The 23819-nt window shown below is 34.0% G+C and overlaps 1 protein-coding gene across 1 annotated transcript in view; it reads left to right on the forward strand.

The window, feature by feature from the left end:
• Positions 1 to 23819, forward strand: part of SNTG2 (syntrophin gamma 2) — a 639175-nt gene that overhangs the window by 449484 nt on the left and 165872 nt on the right. The window contains exon 11 of the mRNA XM_020965876.2: positions 3580 to 3618. Within this exon, the coding sequence (XP_020821535.1) occupies positions 3580 to 3618 (39 nt within the window). The remainder of the gene's footprint in view (positions 1 to 3579; positions 3619 to 23819) is intronic.

Below are 23819 nucleotides of genomic sequence, written 5' to 3' on the forward strand. Positions count from 1 at the left end.
AACTTATGAATGAAAAATAGTCATCCCAATTTTTCAGCTATTGATTACTTTGCAGTTGCCTTATATCTTTTTATACTTTATACTTTCACATCAATTGCCTCATTTGATCCCCACAAAATGTTATGAAGTAGTCAGTGTAAGTATTATTATCCTCATTTAAGGAAACTGGGCAGAGGTAAGGGGCAGTAGTAACTTGGGACTAAAGCCCAACTCTTCTGATTTCTCATTTAGTGTCTTTTATTGTAGTACACTACACTACTGAAGCCCATTTCCAAATATTCACATGAAGGACATTTTTACTATCCACCTAGATACTGTGTAATTTTGTAGACATTAATTATGAGGCAACATGATACTATAGTAAAAGGACTCGATTTGAAATCAGGAAACCTGAATTTGAATTTGGACTCTGACTCTGACAGGCTGTATGAAAAGCTTTCCAGGATCCACAGTAGAAGTTTCCTCAGAAAACAAATCTTAAAAGCAAAACAAACAAACAAAAACTCTGCCTTACAGTTAGGAATGCTTGGTTTGCTTTTTGTGAAAAAGTTTTTGATACGTGAACTCTTCTAGACCCTAGAGATGTAGGGAACTTCAATGTTTATAATACATATTTGTAGTATATTTAAAAAGAAATATATTGATCAATAAACATTTATTAAGTATCTACTGCATGCCAGGCACTGTGTTGAGTGCGAATTATAAGAATACAAAAAAAAAGACTTCTCAAGGAGCTTACATTCTAACAGCAGAGATAAGTGTATGTAGATGCATATATGTATGTGTGTATGTGTTTGTATACATACCTAAAATGTACGTACACATAAACATGTACATATAGATAGATACACACAGACATGTGCATACGTGTACACACATATTGTGTACACATAAATTTGGAGTGGTGGATATGTGTGTGTACACAAATGTGTGTGTGTGTGGCTCTGGATGTCCCCCATGACTGTGATGCCGTCCCTCCTCCACTACTGACCTCCTTGGCTTCCTTTAAGTCTCAAGAAGAATCCCATCTTCTACAAGAAGCTTTCTCCAACCCCTCAATTCCAGCGCTTTCCCTTTTTTAATTATTTCTCATTTATCCTATATATAACTTGCTTTGTAGAGATTTGTTCTCCATGATGTTATCCCTAGTAGTTTGTAAGCTCTTAAAGGGAAGGGACTGTCTTTCACCTCTTTTTGTGAGCCTCAGTCCTTAGCCTTACCCTGTTCCACTAGGTACATCCTGTTTGGAATTGTTCGTTCTTGGCTCTGACCGACATATCAAGACTTATGGTTTCCTCTCCTTTCTCTGTAATTATGACACATCTTAGGATCATAGGAAAATAATAATAATAGGCAGCATTTAAATATTATACTAAGGTTAACAAAGCCTTTATATGTGCTTACTTATTTGAGCCTCACAACAACCCTGTGATAAAGGTATTATTGTTATCCCCATTTTACAGTTAAAGAAACTGAGATCTAAAGAAGTTATATGACTTGCCCAGAGTCACACAGATAGTAAGTGTCTGAGGCAGCTTAACTCAGGTCTTCTTGACTAAAAGTCTCATTCTGTACATGTGCTGATAGCTGCCAAGGATCATAGCTGTAGACCTGATAAAGATATTAAAGACCATCTTGTCCAAGCTCCCATTTTACAGAACAGAGACTGAGGCCAAGAGAGGTTAATTGACTTGCCCAATGTGACATAAGTAATATTTAGCAGAGCCAGAATTTGAACCCAGGTCTTCTGCCTACAAATCTAACATTCTTTCCCATGCACACTCTTTATGATCCTGTCCTTAGATGACACCTTTGTCTTCTAAAGAAGTAGTCTGGAGAACTAATGGTTTAATACTCAAAGGGACAATATTGGTAGGAATTGAAAATTATGGAAGTTTGTAGGGGGCCATCATTTGGGACAGATTATATATATATTTTAAAACACATTAAAAGATCAGTTCTGACTCAGCCCAAGGGTGACCCTAAGCAGCTTAATATCCATCAAGAGACTGAGTTCTCCAACTGTTTTCAACCCAGTCTATGCTCTCATATCTTAGTTGCTCTTTGTTGAATCTTCCCCAAAGTTAAAAAAAAATACGCTGAAATACTCTTGGAACCAGGAAGTTAATATGATGTTCTAATCTATAGATGTGAAATTGGTCTTTCTCTCAACTAAATAGGCCACTGTAACCTCCATTATATCATTCATTCTAGAATATGATATTTTGGACTCTAAAGCCTTTTAGAGCATATGAAGAAACCAAAATAGGTTGTGACACCTGGATAACATTTATCAAAATGCAATCGCCAAGGAGAGACCTTCAACTTGAACTGGCATTCAGCATATTGTTCTTTCAAAAGCAGATTCTACAGTAGAATTGGATTTTTTTTCTCCCATTTTTCCTTAGAAATAAAATCCCTATAATCTTGATTTTTAAAAAGCAATATTAATAATAATAGTAACAAACACATTTGTTTCCTTACCGTTTACAAATCACACTCCTTATAACATCCATGAGAAATAATAAAGCTCAAAAGGACAGCTTTGGAGTAGCAAATAAATAACCTCAAATTCAGAAAGATCTGGTTTGAAGTCATTCCTCTGACACATACTAGATGTATGATTTTGAGCAAACCACTGACCCTCTCAGTGCTCTAGTCAACTCTGAGACAGTAATTTGCAGAGAAGGTGCTGATTTGCATTGATAGTATGAGTTTCCTCATCTGGGAGTTCCCCATATCAGTAAAATCATAGGTCCAACACGTATCTTTAAAGCTCAAAGGATTTATTTTTCAACAAATATATGTTATAAAAAATTAATATTAAACATATTTTTAAAAATTATTTTTGTTTTTGCAGCTGTTTTGTTTTGAATAAATGTGACTTGTGAAATCTATACCCTCCATAAGCCAACACGTACTCCTTTCCTCTATTTTATAGATAAGTAACCTTCAGGTAGACCCAAGAGGTAAAATTCATACAAGTAGCAAAAGGAAGCAGTGAATCTGAACTCAAGATTTCTGAATCTAAATTCAACCTCCCTGATATACGTCTATAAATCTTACATGCTTATAGGTCTTTATATTTTTTTTAATGAATCTTGATTTAGATTATTTGCAATAATCATGGAGTAGTACAGCTAAAAGGGACTAAGAAGACTGTCCAAAGATCTCATGCAATCCCCTCATTTTACAAATGAGGAAACTAAAGAAGCAAAATTATTTTTTCACAACATTGATTGACTGCCATAAAACTGGCAGTCAGGTGGTTCCAGTGTGGTTATCCTATATAATAATGGTGGCAGAGGAATCTTCTGATCTGTAGTCTTATTCAAATTGAACTTTGACTTTCTTGAGTCTCTTAATTACATTTTTATAGCTGTTCTCATTATCAGAATTGTTTGAATAAATTTACGACAACTTGTTGAATAGTTCTGTGGTTTACAAAGAAATACCACACACAAAAACTTTGTCCAAGGGCATTTTGCATTGCTAATTAATTTCAGCTGCCAAATAGACAGCTTGAAAAATTATAGCATTAACATTCTTGTTAAACTGACTCTTTACTTCTTTCTGCAGATGAAAATGGCAAATAAATGCTGTTCTCCTTGTGACCAGGTAGGATTTTTGTTTATCATTTTAATAGTGGGATAGATCTCTATATGCTAAAACTTTTCTCACTTGTAAAGGTGCATTATGTACATGAAATGAGAAGCCCCTGAATTGTAAAAGACTTTAGCCCAGTGGTAAAGACTTCCTTTTAACCTTGATTTGGGTATTCATTTGTAATGCAAGCAATTTATTGGGAATCTCTTAAACTGTTTTTCTATTTTGTTTGGAAAATGAGAATACACTAAAACCTCATTCTGACATGAACCTTAAGGCCACATCACTTATAAGACCGCATTAAAACAAGATTTTCTTAGTAGTAAAACTCCTTTATATATGATGTTCAGAAAACAAAAAATGCTTTGCCTAAAGCAGCATGTAAATGTTTGTTTTCTATTTTCCTCTGTTTGGGGGTAGGGGAGCAGGTAGGACTGGACCTGTAAATTCATTAGTACAGTGTATGTTCTTCCTGTGAGGAACTCTCTCCATTTATGCCCAACTCATTTGGAATTTATAGTTGTAGTGAATTGCCTAGGGCATTGAGAGATTAAGTGACTTGCTCAGAATTACACAGTTAGTATATGTCAGAGGCAAGACTTAAACCTAGTTCTTCCTGCATCCAAAACACATCATCTGTCAACTATGCTGTACTGCCTATCATCATCATCATCATCATCATCATCATCATCATCATTTTTGAGTTAGAGCAAATTTAAGCCTATAGCAGTATATTCTAAATCAAGACTATTGTGAAGAGTTTGCTGTAAGGAGAAGGAAGATAGTTTAAGAGATTATAAAGCACCTAGTTCTGTTAGGAATTGTGTTTTGTCTTATGAAAGCTGCATTGTTTCTCTATAAGACAGCAAGGAAGCTGTTCTCAGAATTTGATTGGTCAGAAGACAAGACTTCTTTGTTATCAAAAACCAAAAGAGCCCAAACCATAGGAAATTGATTCTTCTTAGGTTTGGCAAAGTTTCCATTATTTTATGAGATATGTTACTGACCCAGCTTTTTTGCCTGACCAATTCTGGGAGCAGTGTCTATTTTTAACCAATTTTATCCTTTTAATATTATTGTTAATAATTTAAACTTGAATTTTGTAGTTCATAAGCATTTTATTTTGTTGTAGACCTGAAGCTGAATCCCTAGACTGGTCTGAGCTAGGTCTGGTCCAGAACATTCATCTTCAAAAAGAAAAATAGATAATTAAATGTGCAGAAATATATTTTCTAGAATGATATAAGTAACAGGAACATAAAAAAAGTTTCCTAGTGCATATGTCTGACAATGTCACTCTCCTGTTCAGAAATTTCAGAGTCTGCCTATTGGCTTTATGATAAAATTGTTTTTAAAGCCCTCTACAATCTGGCTTCAATCTCTTCTCACTTTCCTTCACCTTTTTCTTTCTTAAATACTCTATGTTTGAGGAAAATTATCCCCACACTTTTCATTCATGCAAGTCAGTCAGTCAGTCAATAGTCAACAAGCAGTTATGATATACTTTATGATAAGTGTTGGGTACGCAAAGAAAGGCAAAAATATTTTCCCTTCCCTCAAAGAATACATATTCTAGCGAGAGGCCATCTACTCTGCTTGAATTGCATTGGCTCCTCTGCTCTGTATTTCACATTTTCTATCGTCCTTGAAAGTTCAGTAGAGGTGTCACTTCCTCCCTTATTTTTCCTTGGCTCAAAGTGTTCCCTCCCTCTTGGAATTTTCCTACAACACTTGGTCTAGAACTCTCCTCTGTCACTGTCATTCCTGACTTTGTATTATACTTATCTGTGTATTATCATACTTCCTCCAGTTGAATGTAATCTCCTTGAGGGCAGGGACTATCATTTTTAAATATATAACCATTGTCTTGCACGGTACCTTTTATGTAGAAAGCACTTAAAAATGCTTTTGATTACTAAATTTAACTTCTATGTTATATCAGTGCTGGGAATAGAACAATCACCTCATAAATATTATGATATATTGTACCAGCCATTATTTGTTCATAGTTGTGTTCAGAGGGTAAAGAAACAGGATGGTTTCACCAATGATATAATCTGAATATACCATAATAATTATAATATGTAATATGTAATTATAATATATAAGAACCAATTTAATGGATTTTCATTATAATGATTTATATTGTTTACTTGAGGTTTATTTCAAATGACATTGCATAATGTTATTTGTTTAATATAAATTCCTATTCTAAAGCTTCATCACAGTGTAGAATGATGCTGACCTCCTGAAGATTATAGCAATGGAGTGCAAGCTTTGTTGAGTTTTATCATGCTAGAAAAACTTCTAGTACAGGTCCAGTGATGATAAACTAGCCTTTTTGTCTCATAGAACAGTAGTGTCAAACTCAGAGACAGGGGCCACTAAAATGTGCATAAGGATCCTTACAGGCTGCATGTTGACTTAGAAAACCAAATATTAACATTATCCATGTTTTATTATATTTTTATTTATTTTGTTAAATATTTTCTAATTACACTTTAATCTAGTTCAGTCATTCTTGGAAATGTTGTACACCATATGCTTGACACCTCTGTCCTAGAAAAGTACTAATGCCAATCAGTAAAAATTAGTAATCAAAAATAAATAAATAAAAATCAGTAAAAATTTTGTTTTTAATAACAATGCTCCTAAATTCTCTTCAAGACTAGATAAATCAGTGCTGTAGCCTGCTCTTCTGAAGTCAGATACTTGAAATATAGAAGAATAATTAATGATTATACATCATGAAATGATCTAATTATTTTAATCGGATCATCATAAATGAAAAAAAAATCCTTTATTTTATTGATGTAGGTATTTTCCCACCCATGTAGATTGTAAGATTTCCACTATTTATTACACATACTTATATGCTTGTGTAGCCCCCACAATGCATCATCTAGTGGCCAGCCATCTAAGTGATGAGATTCTTTCAAGTTATCTGGGCTTGTCTTAAGTGATAGAGACATAATCCATCAGATATGAGTGTTTTTCCTAAAGTATAGGTTTCCCTATGTCTCTATTCCCACCACACCCCAACTCACTTACCCTATTTCTCAACAAATTCCTGCAGCTCCCTGTTACTTGCACAATCAAATATAAAGACCTTCACTTGACTTTTGAAGAGAACATCTTCCTAACCTGGATGCTTGCTACGTTTCTAGTCTTCATAACCATTTTACCCCACACCCCCAATACACTCTACTTATCCAGGTACACTGGCCTATTTGTATTCTTTATACACAGCTCTCCATTCCCCACTCCTGTGCCTTTGCATTGGCTGTCCCCTATGATCCCACCTTCACTTTTTAGGTTCCTGATTTCATCAAGACTCATCTCTAATTCCACTTTCTATAGATCTTCCCCAATCCCAGAGCTGCTAGTGCCTTCCCCTCTGAAATTACCTTCCATCTACTCTTTATCTCTTGTATGTAACTAGTTATTTACATGCTGTCTCCCTGATTAGAGTGTGATCTCCTTGAGTATATGAACTGGTTTTTTTTGCCTTTCTCTATACTTCTAGTGCTTCACTTGCCACAAAATTAGTGCTTAATAAATGCATGTTAATTACATAATTTATGACTGCTTCTCATCTCATCACTCTTTCTCAGTGTCATTTCCTGACTTATCATCTATAACATGTCAGCCAAGATGTCTCTTCAAGAGACTTCATACATTCAACATGTTCACAACAGAACTCATTATTTTCCCTCTGAAACCTTACCTTCTTTCAAACTTCTCATTTTTGAAGATACGTCTAGTTTTCCAGGTTTATAACTTAAGCCTTATCCTGGATTTCTCAGTATCCCTTAACCTATATAACCCATCAGTTGCCAAATATTTCTATTTTTAATTTCATATAGATATCTCATATCCATGCCCTTCACTCTACTGATAAGATGGACTTCAGTTAGGAATTTCATCACCTCCTGCCTAGGTCAATAAAACAATGTCCTAATTGGTTTACCTGTCTCCAGTCTCTGTCTACTCTGTTCTATCTTCCACAAAGCTGCCAAGGTGATTACTCTTAAACACAGGTCTAAGGATATGACTCTCCTACTCCATCAACCCTAGTGGCTTCCTGGTTCCTATTTGGTGCTTAGCCCTGGCACATAGCAGTTGCTTAAAGAATGTTTACTGATTATTTACCATTTCCTCTAGGGCCAAATATAAATTCCTCTGTTTTATTTTTAAAGCTTTTCACAATCTGGGTCCCATGGCTCTGTTCAGTCTCATCAGATATTATTCCCTCTCTAGCACTTTGTGATAGGAAAAGTGGCCTTCTTTACATTCCTCCCATAAGACACTTGATCTCTTGCCTCAAATGAGATAATATTTGCAAAGCACCTAGCATAGTGCCTAGAACATAGTAAGTACATGATGAATACTTATTCCTTTTCCCTTGCCTTTTATGCTTTTCCATTAGCCATCCTCCAGGCATGAAATGTACCACTTTTCTTATCTCCAACTGATAGAGTAACTCTATTCAATAAAATAATACTTCAATTTAATAAGCATTTATTAAATACCATTATGTGCCAGACATTGTGCTAAGTGCTGCATAAACAGATTAGAAAAAGAAAGACAGGCCTTGTCCTCAAAGAGCTAAAAAATAAAAATAAAAGATTGTAAGGCTTAGAATCTAATGGGGGATAGCAACACACAAAAGGATCTGGAAAGGTAGAAGAGGGACCACCCAGGGGCACCTGGCTCCCAAGCATTATGGTTCATGGGTTTCAAACCAAGCAGAGCTGCAGATGGAAAGTGTATCATAATCTGGAAAGTCTAGGTCCCAAACTTTTTCAAATGAAAGCTGTGGAAGGAGTTTAATGCTCCACCCTCCAGCCCTCCAATCAGAGAGGAGAAAATGCTGAGGGAGTTGGGAAGATGCTGAGTATCAGTTAACAGCATGAGGAGATTTTAGGTAAGCAGCTTATCCTGGGTGGGGCATCATGTCCAAGGAATTCAAACCAAGCAGAGCTCCAGATGGAAAGTGAGAATTCTTCTGTTACCATCTTCTTCAAAAAGCCTTTCTCAATCCCTGTACCTTCTGACTTTCTCTTTCTCAAAATATCTGGTATTTAACTACTTTATAAACATTCTTATTCATTCACTTTATATTTATGCTATATACACTTATGTCACATAATACAATTTAAATTCATTAACTAGATATATTGTTTAATTCATTGTATGTGCATCAACACTTAGTATAATTCCTAGCATGTGGTAGGCACTTAATAAATGAATAATGATTGAGTGATTAATTGATTGAATAACCTTCAGGAATCTAGTGCCCCCTCCATACCACTATGTGAGAACTTAGTAGGACTTTAGCAGCAATATCTAGTATTGAAATTCTTTAATTTTATTGTTTTGACTTCCATTGAACTTTAAGGTTTACAAAGTATATTCATCACAACCCTATAAGCATTGCATTTCATATGTGCTCAAACTAAGACTCAAAGAGTTGAATACATGGAATAAATATTGTAGTCAGACTAACATCTCCACATACCATGCCTAGTTCTCTTTTTATTATATCACATTGCCTGCCAAATTGTGAGAGAAATATCAAGCTCATGTATAACCTCTCACTTGGAATGTGTCACTCCTAGGAGGTCTATGATGAAACAAGACATTTATCCTACAGTGGCAGAATACTGGCACTCAGTTGCTGCTAGTTCAGTAATGAAGGGTTATTATAAAACTTTCTTTGTGATCACATTGATTTATACTTGTAAATGCACCTATTTTTTTCAATAGCTGTCAGACAAGTCTACCTGGTAGAAAATATTACCATTGAAAAATGCTTAATTTTCTGGGAAGTATCCAAACAAAATTCCTTTGTTCTCAAGAGGCTTTTCCCGTATTTAATTTTTGAAAATACTGATAAGTTATTAAGAAATGTTTACACAACCGTAATTATTTTTTGCTTTCCTGTGTAACAAATACTGCTTCAGTAGGTTCAAAATAGTACCAGATGAGAACTATTGTACTGTTTTAGGAGTTTTTTAAAGGTGAGTGCAATTCCAGTTTATTCATAGATGATATTGGTATTTCAGAATGGTCAGTCCAAATAAAATTAATTATTCCAGTGTCAGGTGAATACTGAACTGTATTTTTTTTCTATTTTCTTTTAAAATAAAATCTTAACTAAAATTGTATAAAAGTATAAAGCTGACACCAATAGCTTAATTAATATGTCATTAATGTTCTTATTTTCTGGGAGGGGGGAGTCTTAGGCCTGTTTAATTTTTAAATTAACTGTAAAAGAACTCTCATTTGCTATGAATAGGCCAGAAAATTTGACTTTAAAATAAAAATCATTTAGGAGACTGAGCTTTGTCACTCACATTATTTCTAAAGAAGATGGAATTGTGATTCATCATTATGTTGAGCAGAGTTTCTAAATTTTTTGAAATAGTCTTTACAAGATTACTGTTACTGTAAGAAAAAGTTTCATAGTTGTGCTCATTTCACTCTGTATCATTTCATTGATATCATTCCTATTTTTCATAAAGCCATCCCCTTTATCATTTCTTACAACACAATAGTATTCCATCACATGCATGTACCATAACTTGTTCAACCATTCCCCAGTTGATGAACATCTCCTCCCCAGTTTCTAATTCTTTTTCACCACCAACAGAGTTGATATAAACATTTTTATACATATGGGTCCTTTTCCTATTTCATTTATCTCCTTGAGCATAGAGCCACTAGTGATATCATTGGGTCAAAGGATATGAACAGTTTAGTAGCTGTGGGGGCACAATTTCACATGTTTTTTAGAATGTCTCAGACATCTAGACTCCAGAGTGATTCCGATGTGTTTCTAAAAAGGATAAAAAAGAATTATATTGGTTCCACATAAGGTAGACATAATATAATTTGAGAGGAAATTTTATCATTCTACCCTCAATATTCAATTTCTGGAAATTATAAGGAGTTTAAATTGGGAATTCATTTTATCCCAGGACATATTTTGTTATTGGGCTACTAAATATGATGTCATTGCCCTGAATACATAATGTAATGTTATTTCCTAACAAGTTGTCTTAAATTATAGCTATACTTTCTAGGTTTTTTTTTCATAGTGTTTCTGAAATATAGATGTGGAACAAAGTTCAAATATTAACCAATATTATTTCACTCAATAAATTCTATTGAGCAAAATTAATGAAGGAATTTAGGTAAATAAGGACTTAATATATTCACTTTTCTTCATTGCTTCATTATTGGGTTTACCTAGATCTAGAGCACAACTTGGCTCCAAAGTTTTGCACAGAGGGAGGAGCAGCACAGCCAAAATGAAAGAGTAAAGGCAGAGACTAATCTGAGATCTCCCAAATTCCCTACAAACAACTTTAAAATAATATTTCAAAGTGAATTCTAGAGTGACAGAACCAAAAAAAAACAGATGGTGTAAACAATTTTCCAACCCAAGACAAATTACAAGGTCAGGAAGAAAGGTGTGTCTCACAATGATGATAGTGTAGCACAGCCTAGCACAGGCCACACCCTGGCAAGCCAGCAGCTCACTTTAGGATCAACTGAATTGGTGATAATGATTTCTGGAACTCTTAGGCCAGAGAGGGTAAGGAAGTTGGACAACTGGTCAGAAGAAGATGAAAGAGGTCACTTTGCTGGCACTGGGTGCAAGACTCTGTTGCGTCCATATTTAGTGATGTGTCATAGTCCCTGGGCAAGGAGGAGTGCTAGCAGGAGTTAGCATAGTTCCAGGATAGTTCAAGCTCATCAAAGGCCCAGGGCAGAATAGCATGTTGGTGGCCACTCACAAACCAGATCATAGTCCAGGAGAGCAGTGGCCACAGCTCTCCTTAGATAATACCACCATGAAAGAACAGAAAATAAAAGACTCCCAGAACTAGCTCTGAAAACAGGAGCTTGGGACAGTGCCCCCTCCATTTTGGGAGCACAGCCAATTTTAACATAGAGCTAAAAGTCAAGAAACAGACTGGAAAATGAGCAAACAAAAATGAAGAACCTGATCATAGAAAGTTAATATGGTGAAAGAGGAGAGCAAAATACAAACTCAGAAGAAGACAATGAAATCAAAGCAGCTACATGTAAATCCTAAAGAAAAACAATGTGAATTGATCTCTGCCCTCCTGCCAAAAAAAAAAAAACTTGAAGATTTCAAAAAGGATTTTAAAAATCAAATAAGACAGGTAGAGGGAAAATGGGAAAATAAATGAGAATGATGTAATAGAAAATAACATCTTCAGGAAAGAAAATAGGCCAAATGGTAAAAGAGGCACAAAAATCCACTGAAGAGAACTTCCTAAAAAGCATAATATGCCAAATGGAAAAAAGATGTCCAAAAATTCACTGAAGAAAACTTCTTAAAAATTAGAATTGGTTAAGTATAAGCTAATCACTTGATGAGAAATCAAGAAACAAAATGAAGGAAAATAAAAAGAATGGAAAAATAGAAGAAAATGTGAAATATCTCATTGTAAAAAAACAACTAACTTGGAAAAATAGATCAAGGACAAATAATTTCAGAATGACTGTACTACCTGAAAGCCATAATCAAAAAAGAGTCTAGATATCATATTTCAAGACATTATCAAGGAAAACTGCCCTGTTATCCTAGAACGAGAGTGTAAAATAAAAATTGAAAGAATCAACCAATCACCTTCTGGAAGAAATCCCAAAATGAAAACTCCCAGGAATAGTACAGCCAAATTCCAGAGATCCCAGGTCAAGAACAAAATATTGCAAGCAGCCAGAAAAAAAAATTCCAATATTGTGGAGCCACAGTCAGTATAATACAAGATTCAGCACTTCTACCTTAAACAATCAGAGGGCTTGAAATATGATACTCTGGAAGGCAAAAGAGTTAGGATTACAACCAAGAATCATCTACCCAGCAAAACAGTATCACCTTTCAGGGGAAAATGTATATTTAATGAAATAGAGAACTTTCAAGCATTCTTAATGAAAACACCTGAGCTAAAATGAAAATTTCATATTCAAATACAATGCCCAAGAGAAACATAAAGAGGTAAACAGGAAAGAGAAACTATAAGGGATTCAATAAGGTTAAATTGTTTACATTCTGACATGGGAAGATGATACTGTAACTCCAAAGAACTTTATCTTTATAAGGGAAGTTAGACGTAGTACACGTAGACAGAAAGCATGGGTGGGCATTGACTATAATGGGAAGAAGGATGTCCTAGGAGAAGGAGGAAGGGAAAAGTAGAATAATGTAAATTATTTCACAAAAAAGAACTATGAAAGAGTTTATATAGCAGAGGGAAAGATGAGGTGGGGGATGGCAGACAATACTTGAACCTTATTCTCATCAGAATTGGTTCAAAGAGGGAATAACATACACTCAGTTGGCTACAAGGAAGTAGGAAAGGAGGGTGAAAAACAGGGGGTTGATAGAAGGGAGGGTATATTGAAGGAGTTAATAGAAGCAAACCTTCTTTTTTTGTTTTAGACAAATACTAAAACTTAAATACATAATAAGAACATAAAAAATATGATAAACTTAAATATTTAAATTAAATATAAAATAAGAAAAAAAACATGTCATGCAATCAGCAGAACATAGAAGAGGATTCAGAATATATAGAATATATATTCCATTTCAAGAAAGCCTATCTATTAAATACTGTTATGTTGAAAGCCGTCCATCTTTTCTTTGCTTCCTTTTAGGTTTTCTTTTGTTCTCTATTGTTCACTTTTTGCATATATGTATATATTTATACATATATTTCTGCACATACATATATACATATATATATATGTAAACATAGATTTTTCCTAAGAGATTCTACTCCTAATCTTTATTTTTGTTTGTGTTTATCTATTTTTCCCTATCTCTTCTAACTCTACTACTTTACTTCTACCTGCTTCCTTGCCCTCCTACTACTTAACCTGCCTCCCCCAGCAATCCCTCCCTTATCCTCCCCTTCCCATAAATCTAAACACCCTTTTGTACACTCCTTTGACCTATTCCCTCACCCTTCCCTCTAAAGATCCCTCCCTTATCCTCCCAAGAATCCCTCCCTTATCTTCCCATTCCTGTTGATCTAACCCCTATGTATACTCTTAGGGTTTTATTACTTTCTAAATTTAGAAGACTTTTATACTCTTCTAGTTGTATCTGCATTTTTCCCTCTTGAACACATTCCTGATGAAAGTACTAACTAACAGAACTAACAGTCCCCTCACCTATCTAATTCCTCTAAATTGGTTCTTCCTCTCACACCTAATTCTATAAGATAATTACTCTTTTAGCTGTTCTTGAATGGTTTTAATTTTTGAAATCATATCATACTCAGGTTTGCCCCAATCTTTCTTACAAGCTACCTAATTACTAATAAGAATCTTAGAAATAGGTTTTCCATTTTATATACATAAAAAGTAAACAGTCTATCCTTATTGAGTCACTTGTAATCGGTCATTGATATGTACCTCATATTTCTCTTGGCTTTTCTTGAATGTCAAATCTCCTATTAAGTTTGGAGGTTTTTTTGTTGTATTTTAACGAAGTCCTCAAAGTCTGACAATTCATTAAATATACTTTTTTTCATTAAGAATTATGCTTAGCTTTGCTGGGTGTAGTATTTTTGGCCAAAAGCCTAGCTTTTTTGTTCTTCAATATATAGTGTTCCAAAACCTATCACCAATGCTATGTCTTGAGTGATTGTAATTCTGTTACCACCATATGTAAATTGTTGATTTCTTGTTGCTCATAATATTTCATTCTTGATCTGAGAGTGTTGGAATTTGACTATAATATCCTTGTGAGTTTTCCTCATAAGATCTCTTTCAGGTGGTGATCAGTGGGTTTTTTCTATTTCCACTTTCTCCTCTTGTTCTAATGCTTCAGGACAATTTTCCTTAATTATTTTTTATATTATTGTATCAAGATTCTTTTTTTAAATTTTTTGATGATAGCTTTTAGGTAGTTTGATTATTCTTATGTTTTCTCTTCTTGATCTGTTTTTTTTATATGAGATGTTTCACATTATATTCTATTTTTTTCATTCTTTATATTTTCTTAGTTTTTTTTTAAAATTTCTTTATCTCTTATAACTTCACTGTCTTCCCCTTGCCCAATTCTGATTTTCAAGGAGTGATTTTCTTCCTGAAGGCTCTGGATCTCCTTTTCTTATTGGTTGACTTTCTTTTCATAATCTTCTTATTTTTCTTGGATTATTCTGATTTTCCTTTTTTAGCTTTTTCCTCAATATCTCTCATTTTATTTTTAAAGTATTTTTTAAGTTCTTTAGTGAATTCTTTTTGGGCTGGTGTCCATTTGACTTTACTTGTTGCTTCAATATCCTCCTCTGAAGATGAACCCAGTCTTCTCTATTCCCATAGTAGCTCTCCATAGTTGGATTCTTTCTCCTTTACCTGTGAATTTTTTGTAATAGTTCAGTTTTTATAATCACCTCTAGTCCTAGGGTATGTGGGATGGTGCCTCTGGCCTCAGATCCTCTTCAGTTCTCCCCTCTGACCTTGAACTCAAACCAAGACCTTCAGCTTCCTTCAAGTGCCCACAGCCAGCAGTGACCTGCCCCAGTGTTTCTGCATTTACTGGGCATGTGCTAGTTCCTTCTCACCTCCACAGTGTCTCAACAGCATGGCTGGGTCTGGCATTCCTTGTCAGCAAAGGTCCCCAGCTCAGACATCTAACTACCCTCACTATTCTGGAGGTAAAAGTTGCTGTGGCAGGGGCTGAGGCAACCTCTCAATGCAGCTAAGATCAGGGCTTGTTCCTTACCCTGGAGGTGTTTATTCTTAACAGGGAAGCAAATTCATCCTAGGATTTCTCTTCAGATCTTCCCTGTCCCAAGAGGACCCCTGTTCTGCCCCTACTCTTATTTATTTTCACCATTCTGTGTTCCTCCTGAGGCGTATGTTATTTCTCTTGTAGAGGAAAATCTTGAGAGCTTAAAAATTTTCTTACCTTCTCCACCATCTTCCCAGAATCTTCTCACAAATTATTTTTAAGGAGGGATAAAATGAAAGGAGATACAGAAGGATAAACAGGGGGAAATGAAGAGGGAAACATAGTAATCATAATTATGAGTGTGAATGGATGAGTTTTTGTTGTGCAGTCATTTTTCAGTCATGTCTAACTCCTCATGACCTCATTTTGGGTTTTCTTGGCAAAGATTCTCTAGCAGTTTGCCATTTCCTTCTCTAGCTCATATTACAAAAGAGGAAATTAAGGTAAACAGGGTTAAATTACTTCCCAGAGTCACACAGATAGTAAGTATCTGAAGCCACATTTTAACTCAGGAATATGAGTCTTATTGACTCCAACCCTGACACTCAATGTACCACAACACCTAGCTGCCCCCAAATGGGGTGAACTCACCCATAAAATTAAAGCAGATGGCAGAGTAGATTAAAAATAAGAATCCTACAATATATTGTTTAGAAGAAACACACTTGAAGCAGAGAGGCACACACAGGGTAAAGACAAAGGGCTGAAACAGAATCTGTTATGCTTCAGCTAAAGTAAAAAAAAAAAAGCAAAGGTAGCCACCATGATCTCAGACAAAGCAAAATTTAAAAAATTGATTTAATTAAAAGAGATAAACAAGGCAATGATATTTTGCTAAAAGGTGCCATATATAATAAAGTAAAATTAGCACTAAATATATATGTACCAAATGGTACAGCATCCACATTCTTAAAGGATAAAAAAAATGTAGTAGTGGGGACCTTACCTTCCCCCATCTCAGAATTAGATAAATCTAACCAAAAAATAAACAAGAAAGAAAATAAGGAGATGAATAGAATTTTAGAAAAGTTAGATATGATAGAAATCTGGAGAAAATTAAATGGGAATAAAAAGAAATATATCTTTTTTTCTCAGTGGTACATGGAACCTACACAAAAATTCACCATGTATTAAGGCATAAAAACCTCACAACCAAATATAGAAACACAGAAATATTAAATGCATCTTTTTCAGCTGTTTATGCAATACAAATTACATTCAATAAAAGGCCATGGGAAATGTAGATTAAAAATTATTTAGGGACAAACTATTCTAATCTTAAAGAATGAGTGGGTGAAAGAACAAATCATAGAAACAATAAAAATTTCATTTAAAAAAATGAAACAATAAGACTATAAAAATACCAAATTTTATGGAATACAGTCAAAGCCATACTTAGGTGAAAATGCATATCTCTATACATTTCTTATTTTGCAGTACTTTTGGATTGTGTCTGGGTTTTCATGACCCCAGTTTGGGATTTTCTTGGCAAAGATACTGGATTGGTTTGCCATTTCCTTCTGCAAATCATTTCACAAATAAGGAAATGAGGTAATCAGGGTTAAATTACTTGCCTGTGGTCACACAGTTATTAAAAGTCTGAAGCCACATTCGAATTCAGGATGAGTCTTCTTGATTCACTGTACCACCTAGTTGCCTAAACACTTACATCAACACAATAGAGAAAGAGCAGATCAGTTTGTTGGGGATAGAATTAAAGAAAAAGCTTGAAAAAGAGCAAATAAAAAATGTCTAATTAAACAACAAATTGGAAATCCTAAAAATCAAAGGTGAGATTATTAAAAATTAAAAGTAAGAAAACCATTGAATTAATAAAAAAAAGAACTGGTTTCATTTTTTAAAAATACAATAAAATAGATAAATTATTTGTTAATTTGATTTAAAGAAGGAAGAAAACCAAATTGCCAGTATCAAAAATGAAAAGGGTAAATTCACCATCAATGAAAATGAAATTAAAGGTAACTATTAGGAGCTCGTTTTGCCTAATCATATGCCAATATGTCCAATAATCTAAATGAAATGGATGAATATTTATAAAATATAGTTTCCCAGATTAACACAAGACGAAATAAAACACTTAACCCAATCTCAGAAAAAAGAAACTGAACAAGCCATTGATGAGCTCCCTTAGAAAAAAAAAACCCATGACAAAATGGATTCAAAGTAAATTCTACCAAACATCAAAGAACAATTAATTACAATATAAAGTATTTGGGAAAATAGGCAAAAAAGGTGTCCTACCTAATTCATTTTACAACACAGATATGTTTACCTAAACCAAGAAGAACAAAAACAGAGAAAGGAAACCATAGATTAATTTCCCTAATAAATATTGATGCAAAATTTTTAAAGAAAACACTAGGAAGGAGATTACAACACATGTCACAAATATCATATACTATGATCAGGTGGGATTTCAACCAGAAATGTGGAGCTGTTTTAATATTAGGGAAATTTTCATCAAAATTGACTATATCAATAACAAAACCAACAAAAAATCATGTGATTATCTCAAAAGATACAGAAAAGGCTTTTAACAAAATGCAACACTCATTCCTAGAAGTTATCAGAATAAATGGAGCTTTCCTTAAAAATAGAAAATATTACTTATCTAAAATGCTCAACAAGCATATTTGTAAAGGGGATAATTTAGAAGATGTCACAATAAGATCAGGGGTGAAGCAAGGATGCCATTATCACCACTATAATTGAATCTTATACTAGCAATGCTAGCCATAGCAGTAAGAGAAGAGAAGAGAAATTGAAGGAATTAGAATAGACATTGAGAAAACATAACTATAACTCTTTGCAAATGATATGATGTTATAATTTGAGCATCCTAGAGAATCAGTTGAAAAACTAGTTGAAATAATTAAATCTTCGGAAAAGATTCAGGATATATAGTAAACACATATAAATCACCAGCATTTTTATATGTTATCAACAAAAAACAGTAGCAAGAGAGATAGAGAAATTCTATGTAAAATAATTGTGGGCAATATAAAATATTTGGGAGCCTACCTGCCAAGACAAACCCAGGAAATATATGAGCACAATTACAAAACACTTTTCACACAAATAAAAAGACATCTAAACAATGGGAAAAATATCATTCGTTCACAGGTAGGCTCAGCCAATATGATAAAAAGGACAATTCTACTTAAATTAATTCACTTATTCAGTGCCATGTCAATCAAAGTACAAAAATAAAAAATTACAGAACTAAAAAAATAATAACAAAATTCATCTGGAAGACAAAAAGGTTAAGAATGTCAAAGATACAATGGCAAAAAAAAAAATTCAAAGGAAGGTACCTTAGCAATATCCAAACTCAAACTCTATTATAAAGTGATGATCATCAAAGCAATCATGTACTGGCTAAGAAATAGAGTAGTGAAGCAATGGAATGGGTTAGGTACACAAGACACAGTATTAAATGACCATAGTAATCTCGTGTTTGAAAAGCACAAAGATCCAAACTTTTGGGACAAGAACTCACTATTTGACAAAAACTGCTGGAAAACTGGAGATTAGTTTGGTGGAAATGAGGTATAGACCAACATTTCAGTATATACCAACATAAGGTCAAAATGGGTTATATTATTTAGACAAAAAGGATGACACCATAAGCAAATTGGGGAGCATAGTATATTTAACCTATCAGATCTATGGATAAGGGAAGAATTTATGACCAAACAAGAGATAAAGAATGTTATCAGATAAAGAAGGGTAATTTTGATTACATGAAATTAAAAAGTGGTTGCAAAAATAAAACCAGTGCATCTAAGATTAGAAGAAAAACATGGAACTGGAGGAGGGGCATGGAATTACAACAGATTAAGGTCTCATTTCTCAAATTTATAGAGAAATTAGTGAAATTTTTAAGAATGCAAGTCATTCTGTAATAAAAGATGGTCAAAAGATATGAATAGGCAGTTTTCAGATGAAGAAATCAAAGGTATAAATAATCATATAAAATACTCTAATCACTTTTGATTAGAGAAATGCAAACTAAAATAACTTTAAGGTACCACCTCACACTTATCAAATTGGCTAATATGACAGAAAAGGAAAGTGACAAATTTTGAAGGGAACACTAATGGTGTGGTTATAAACTGATCCAACCATTCTGGAGAGCAATTTGGAACTATGCTCAAAGGATATAAAACTATAAATACCCTTTGATGCTACAATACCACTACTGGGTCTTTACCCAAAAGAGATTTTTCTTTTTAGGTAAAGGACCTATCTGTACAAAAATATTTATAATAGCTTTTTTGTGGTGACATAAAATTGTAGATTAAGCAGATGTCCATCACTTTGGGAATGGCTGAACTAGTTGTGGCATATGATTGTGATCAAATATTATTATGCTGTAAGAAATGATTAGCAGGATAGTTTCAGAAAAACATGGGAAAACTTATATAGGCAAAACCAGGAGAACATTGTACACAGAACAACAATAATGTATGATGATCAACTGTGAATAACTTAGTGATTCTCTTCAATATATTGACCTAAGACAATTCTGAAGGACACACAATGAAAAATGCCATAAACCTGTAGAGAAGGAACTGATGGAGTTTGAGTACAAATCAAAGCAGATTATTTTGTTTTATTTTTCTTGATTTTTTAAGTTCTGTGCTGTTTTTCATAATATGACTAATATTGAAATATATTTTGCATGACCACACATGTATAACTTGTATCAAATTCCTTGACTTCTCATTGCTGGGGTTTTGGAGGGAGGGAGAAAATGTGAAACTCAAGAAAAATTTAAATGAATGTTAAACATTTTTACATGTTTTTGGAAAAAACAATAAAATATTTGAAAAACATCAAAGTTTTACATTGCATTTAATAGACACAATTTTCATTATAGTTACTTCCACATTCTAATGCATGGAGTTTAGCTAACATTTAGGTGAGAGGTTAGAAACAGAGTAACCAGGATTAAATCTAACTCCAAAGAGGATTGAATGACTGCCATAATTTCTCCTTTCAAACAACTCATTTCATCCAACCTGCCTTAACAGAAAAGTATCAGCTGCCCTACTTGTGAAAAAGCAGCCAGTGTCTTTACAGTCTCTCTACTGTCCCCTCCTTCTCCTTAGTAATGAGTAATTTATTTAAATCAGTGTAATCAGTAAATCATTTTGGCAATCTCTGAGATACATAAGGTGGTTTAAAATGTTAAGAAAAATAATCACAGAATCTCCAAGATATGATGAAATTCAGAGGTTATTTAGCCCAATTAAAACCTGAACAGACACTAGTACACCTCTGTTGATAGAGGATCATCTAGTTAGTGGCTTTCATTTAGAAGGAATCCATTATCTTCTTAGGTATTCCATTTCATATTTTAAATGATTTTTTTTTATTACATCAATCCTGACTTTGCCTCTTTGAAAATTTTACCTTGGAATTAACCTCTCTATGGCCAAGCAGAACAAGTTCCATTCCTCTTCACATGACAGTTTTTCACATAGATAGAAACAGCTAGCACATCCCTAAAGTCTTTTCTTCTTCAAGCTAAACATCTTCATTTCCTTCAGTCAGTCTTTATGTGGTACTATCTATAGTCTTCTCATCAGCCTGGTTGCCTTCTACTAGATTTTCCCATTCTTCAGTGACTTTCTTATATTTTGATGAATCTAAGCAAGCATAGCATTCAATTGTGAGTGGTGAGTTGCCCAGGGAAAGGGAATTAATTATTTTAGAAAAACTGTTCAGTCATTTTCAGTCATATCCAACTTTGTGACCCCATTTGGTATTTTCTTAGCAACAATACTGAACTGTCTTGCCATTTTCTTCTCTAGCTCATTTTACAGATGAGGAAACTGAGACAAATGGAGTTAAGTGACTTCCTTAGAGTCACACAACTAGTAAGTATCTGAGGCCAGATTTCAACTCAGGAAGATGAGTCTTTCTGACTCCAGACCTGGTACTGTGCCACCTAACTGCCCATTTTTTTTAGAAAGGAGTTCCTGAATACAATAAATGAAAATGTCAGAGAATGATGAAAATGATCTCAGCCACACCTCTTCTCATTTTCCAGTTAAGTAAAGTAGGCAAAGAGTGGTGGAAGGATCCATCCAAGGTCACATAGCTATTTAGCAAAAAACTTAAGACTTGAATATAGGTCAGCTGACTATAAATCTAGTGCTCCTCCTATACCCTGCTTCCCTTAATCCTCAATTGATTTATTAAAAGATAAATATATTGTTCAAACAAAAAAAAATTCTCAAAATTGAATGACTTGACTAAGGTCACACAGGAAGTTAGTAAGTCGCATAGTGGCATTCAAATTCAGATGTTTTGATTGCAAATATCATGGTCTTTCCGTGACAACATTCTCTAATCTCTAATCTAAAGAGGCACAATTGCTCCTACTTGGACTATTGAACCTTTACCTGGAATAGTACTGGAAAAGATAGATTTCTGTTACTGACATAGGATTAGGTTGACTATTATACAATATATAATAGAAGTTTCAACTGAAAATATAGCATTTCTTCCTGCCTCACAAGTTTAATAATATACTTAAAATGTTAAAAGTCAACTCAACAGGCATTTATTGAATGTTTACTATATGCCAAGCCCTAGGCTAAGTGCCAGGAATATAAATACAAACAGAAACAGTCCCTTTGCTCAAAACTTCAGACTGGCCAATTTAGAGATCTTCATGTAGTAAATGCTTCATTTAACACTGCATTAACAAGCTTTCACTACATTTACAACTCCTGCAGCTTTTTTAAAGCAAAGTTTTGCTATGTACATAACTGTTTATGTTATATTTAACAGACAAAGTATGAGAAAGGAAAAACTGATGGGTTAGCTTTAAAGCCTGAGTATATGGAGCTTAAACCCAACCAATAAGTTAACTCCTTTTAAAAGCAAAGTATGGGTTTATTTCAAAGCCCAAGAGTTTTTACTAATATAAGTTGACCATCTATGAAAAACCAGAACCTACTCGCTTTGCCATTTCATGGAGAGAGACAATTTTAGCTATTCAGTCCACAGGTTTGTGACCTTGTGAACCATAGCACACTAGTGCTGGCCATGGGATATTCTTGAAAAGATGGAGTGGTTTGCCATTTCCTTCTGATCTAATATAAATAGCTTCAACTCTATGGAAGACATTTGACTGCTTGTTATTCTAAGAAGGTAATTGGTACTTATTTCTTAAACTTCAATATCTGAAAGGATCTGTGATTTAATAAATGTGGGTATTCCCTCCACTGATAAAGGCAGCATTGGTCCCCCTCTGTCCATGCTTGATCAAAGACTTTTGCATGATCTATGACATCCCCCCAAAAAAATTCACCACCTTCTGGCTAAATTTCAGAGAAAAAAATACTGAGAACCCTACTCAATAGGCATAGATTTTGGAAACTCAGAGTCTCTTCCATCCCATCATGAGCTGTCAGGTCAGAAGACTTTAGTGGGATAGGTTTGTGGTCTGGATTAAAATTTAGAAATTAGTGACTTTCTACAACATGCATTTCTTCTGTTCCCCTCCCCAGGTAAGAAAATAAAAGTCACCAAGCTGGACTCACTGGTTGGGTTGAGTAAAGCAACTATTACAGTGACTTCATTGTTCAAATTTTATTCTGTTCTGTAAATTTGAAAAAGCCAGGGAAGCAGCTGCCTTATTTTCTCATCCTGCAAATGGGTACAACAATTCTGATAGTAATTGAACCTTTTCTCTCTAAAAACAGCGGGAATGAACATTTAGATTCATTCTGAGCAATTAATTCTATACACTGGCAATACCAAAAGCATAGAACTAGAATAAGAATGGAGGAAATGAAGGTGCTCAGAGAAGTCAAAACTGGTAAAGCACAAGCAGTTGGAAAAAGCAGAATTTAGCAAGTTAATTGAAAAAGAAAACTGCCATGGTTAAAAATTAAAGGTGCTTTTATTTCTTATGGAACAAGAAAACATATATCTTAAGAGACTTCCCTCAAATAAAATTAAAGTGGCAGCCTAAAATACAGATAAGTCTGCTTCCTTATGCTAAATAATCACCTAAAAATTGTTGTTGACTCTAATCTTCTCTAAGGAAAATAAACCCCAAATACTGCAGTCAGTGAATTTATAGCTAGCTTATTCTGTCTGATTCAGGCCTACAGATGTAGTTTCTCTATAAATGATCTCAAGAAAGATAAATGAAAATGTACTTCTTTATTATCATGGTAGATGTCTTCTTAATTTAGTGATAAGGATACAATCAGGTAAGTGTTCATAACATTATAATGTACATTTGCTAGAAACTTGTAATAAGCAATTACAAAAACCTGTAAAGTAAGAGATGAAATTAGAATGGCTTAATATTATTTATTAACTAGGTGAATAGGAGAGAATTCCTAAAGTAGCTAATGTCTCCAATAATAGTAAAGCTATT

The sequence above is a fragment of the Phascolarctos cinereus genome, unplaced genomic scaffold (genome assembly GCF_003287225.1).
Source record: "Phascolarctos cinereus isolate Bilbo 61053 unplaced genomic scaffold, phaCin_HiC Scaffold_2;HRSCAF=192, whole genome shotgun sequence".
NCBI classification, from domain to species: Eukaryota; Metazoa; Chordata; class Mammalia; order Diprotodontia; family Phascolarctidae; genus Phascolarctos; species Phascolarctos cinereus.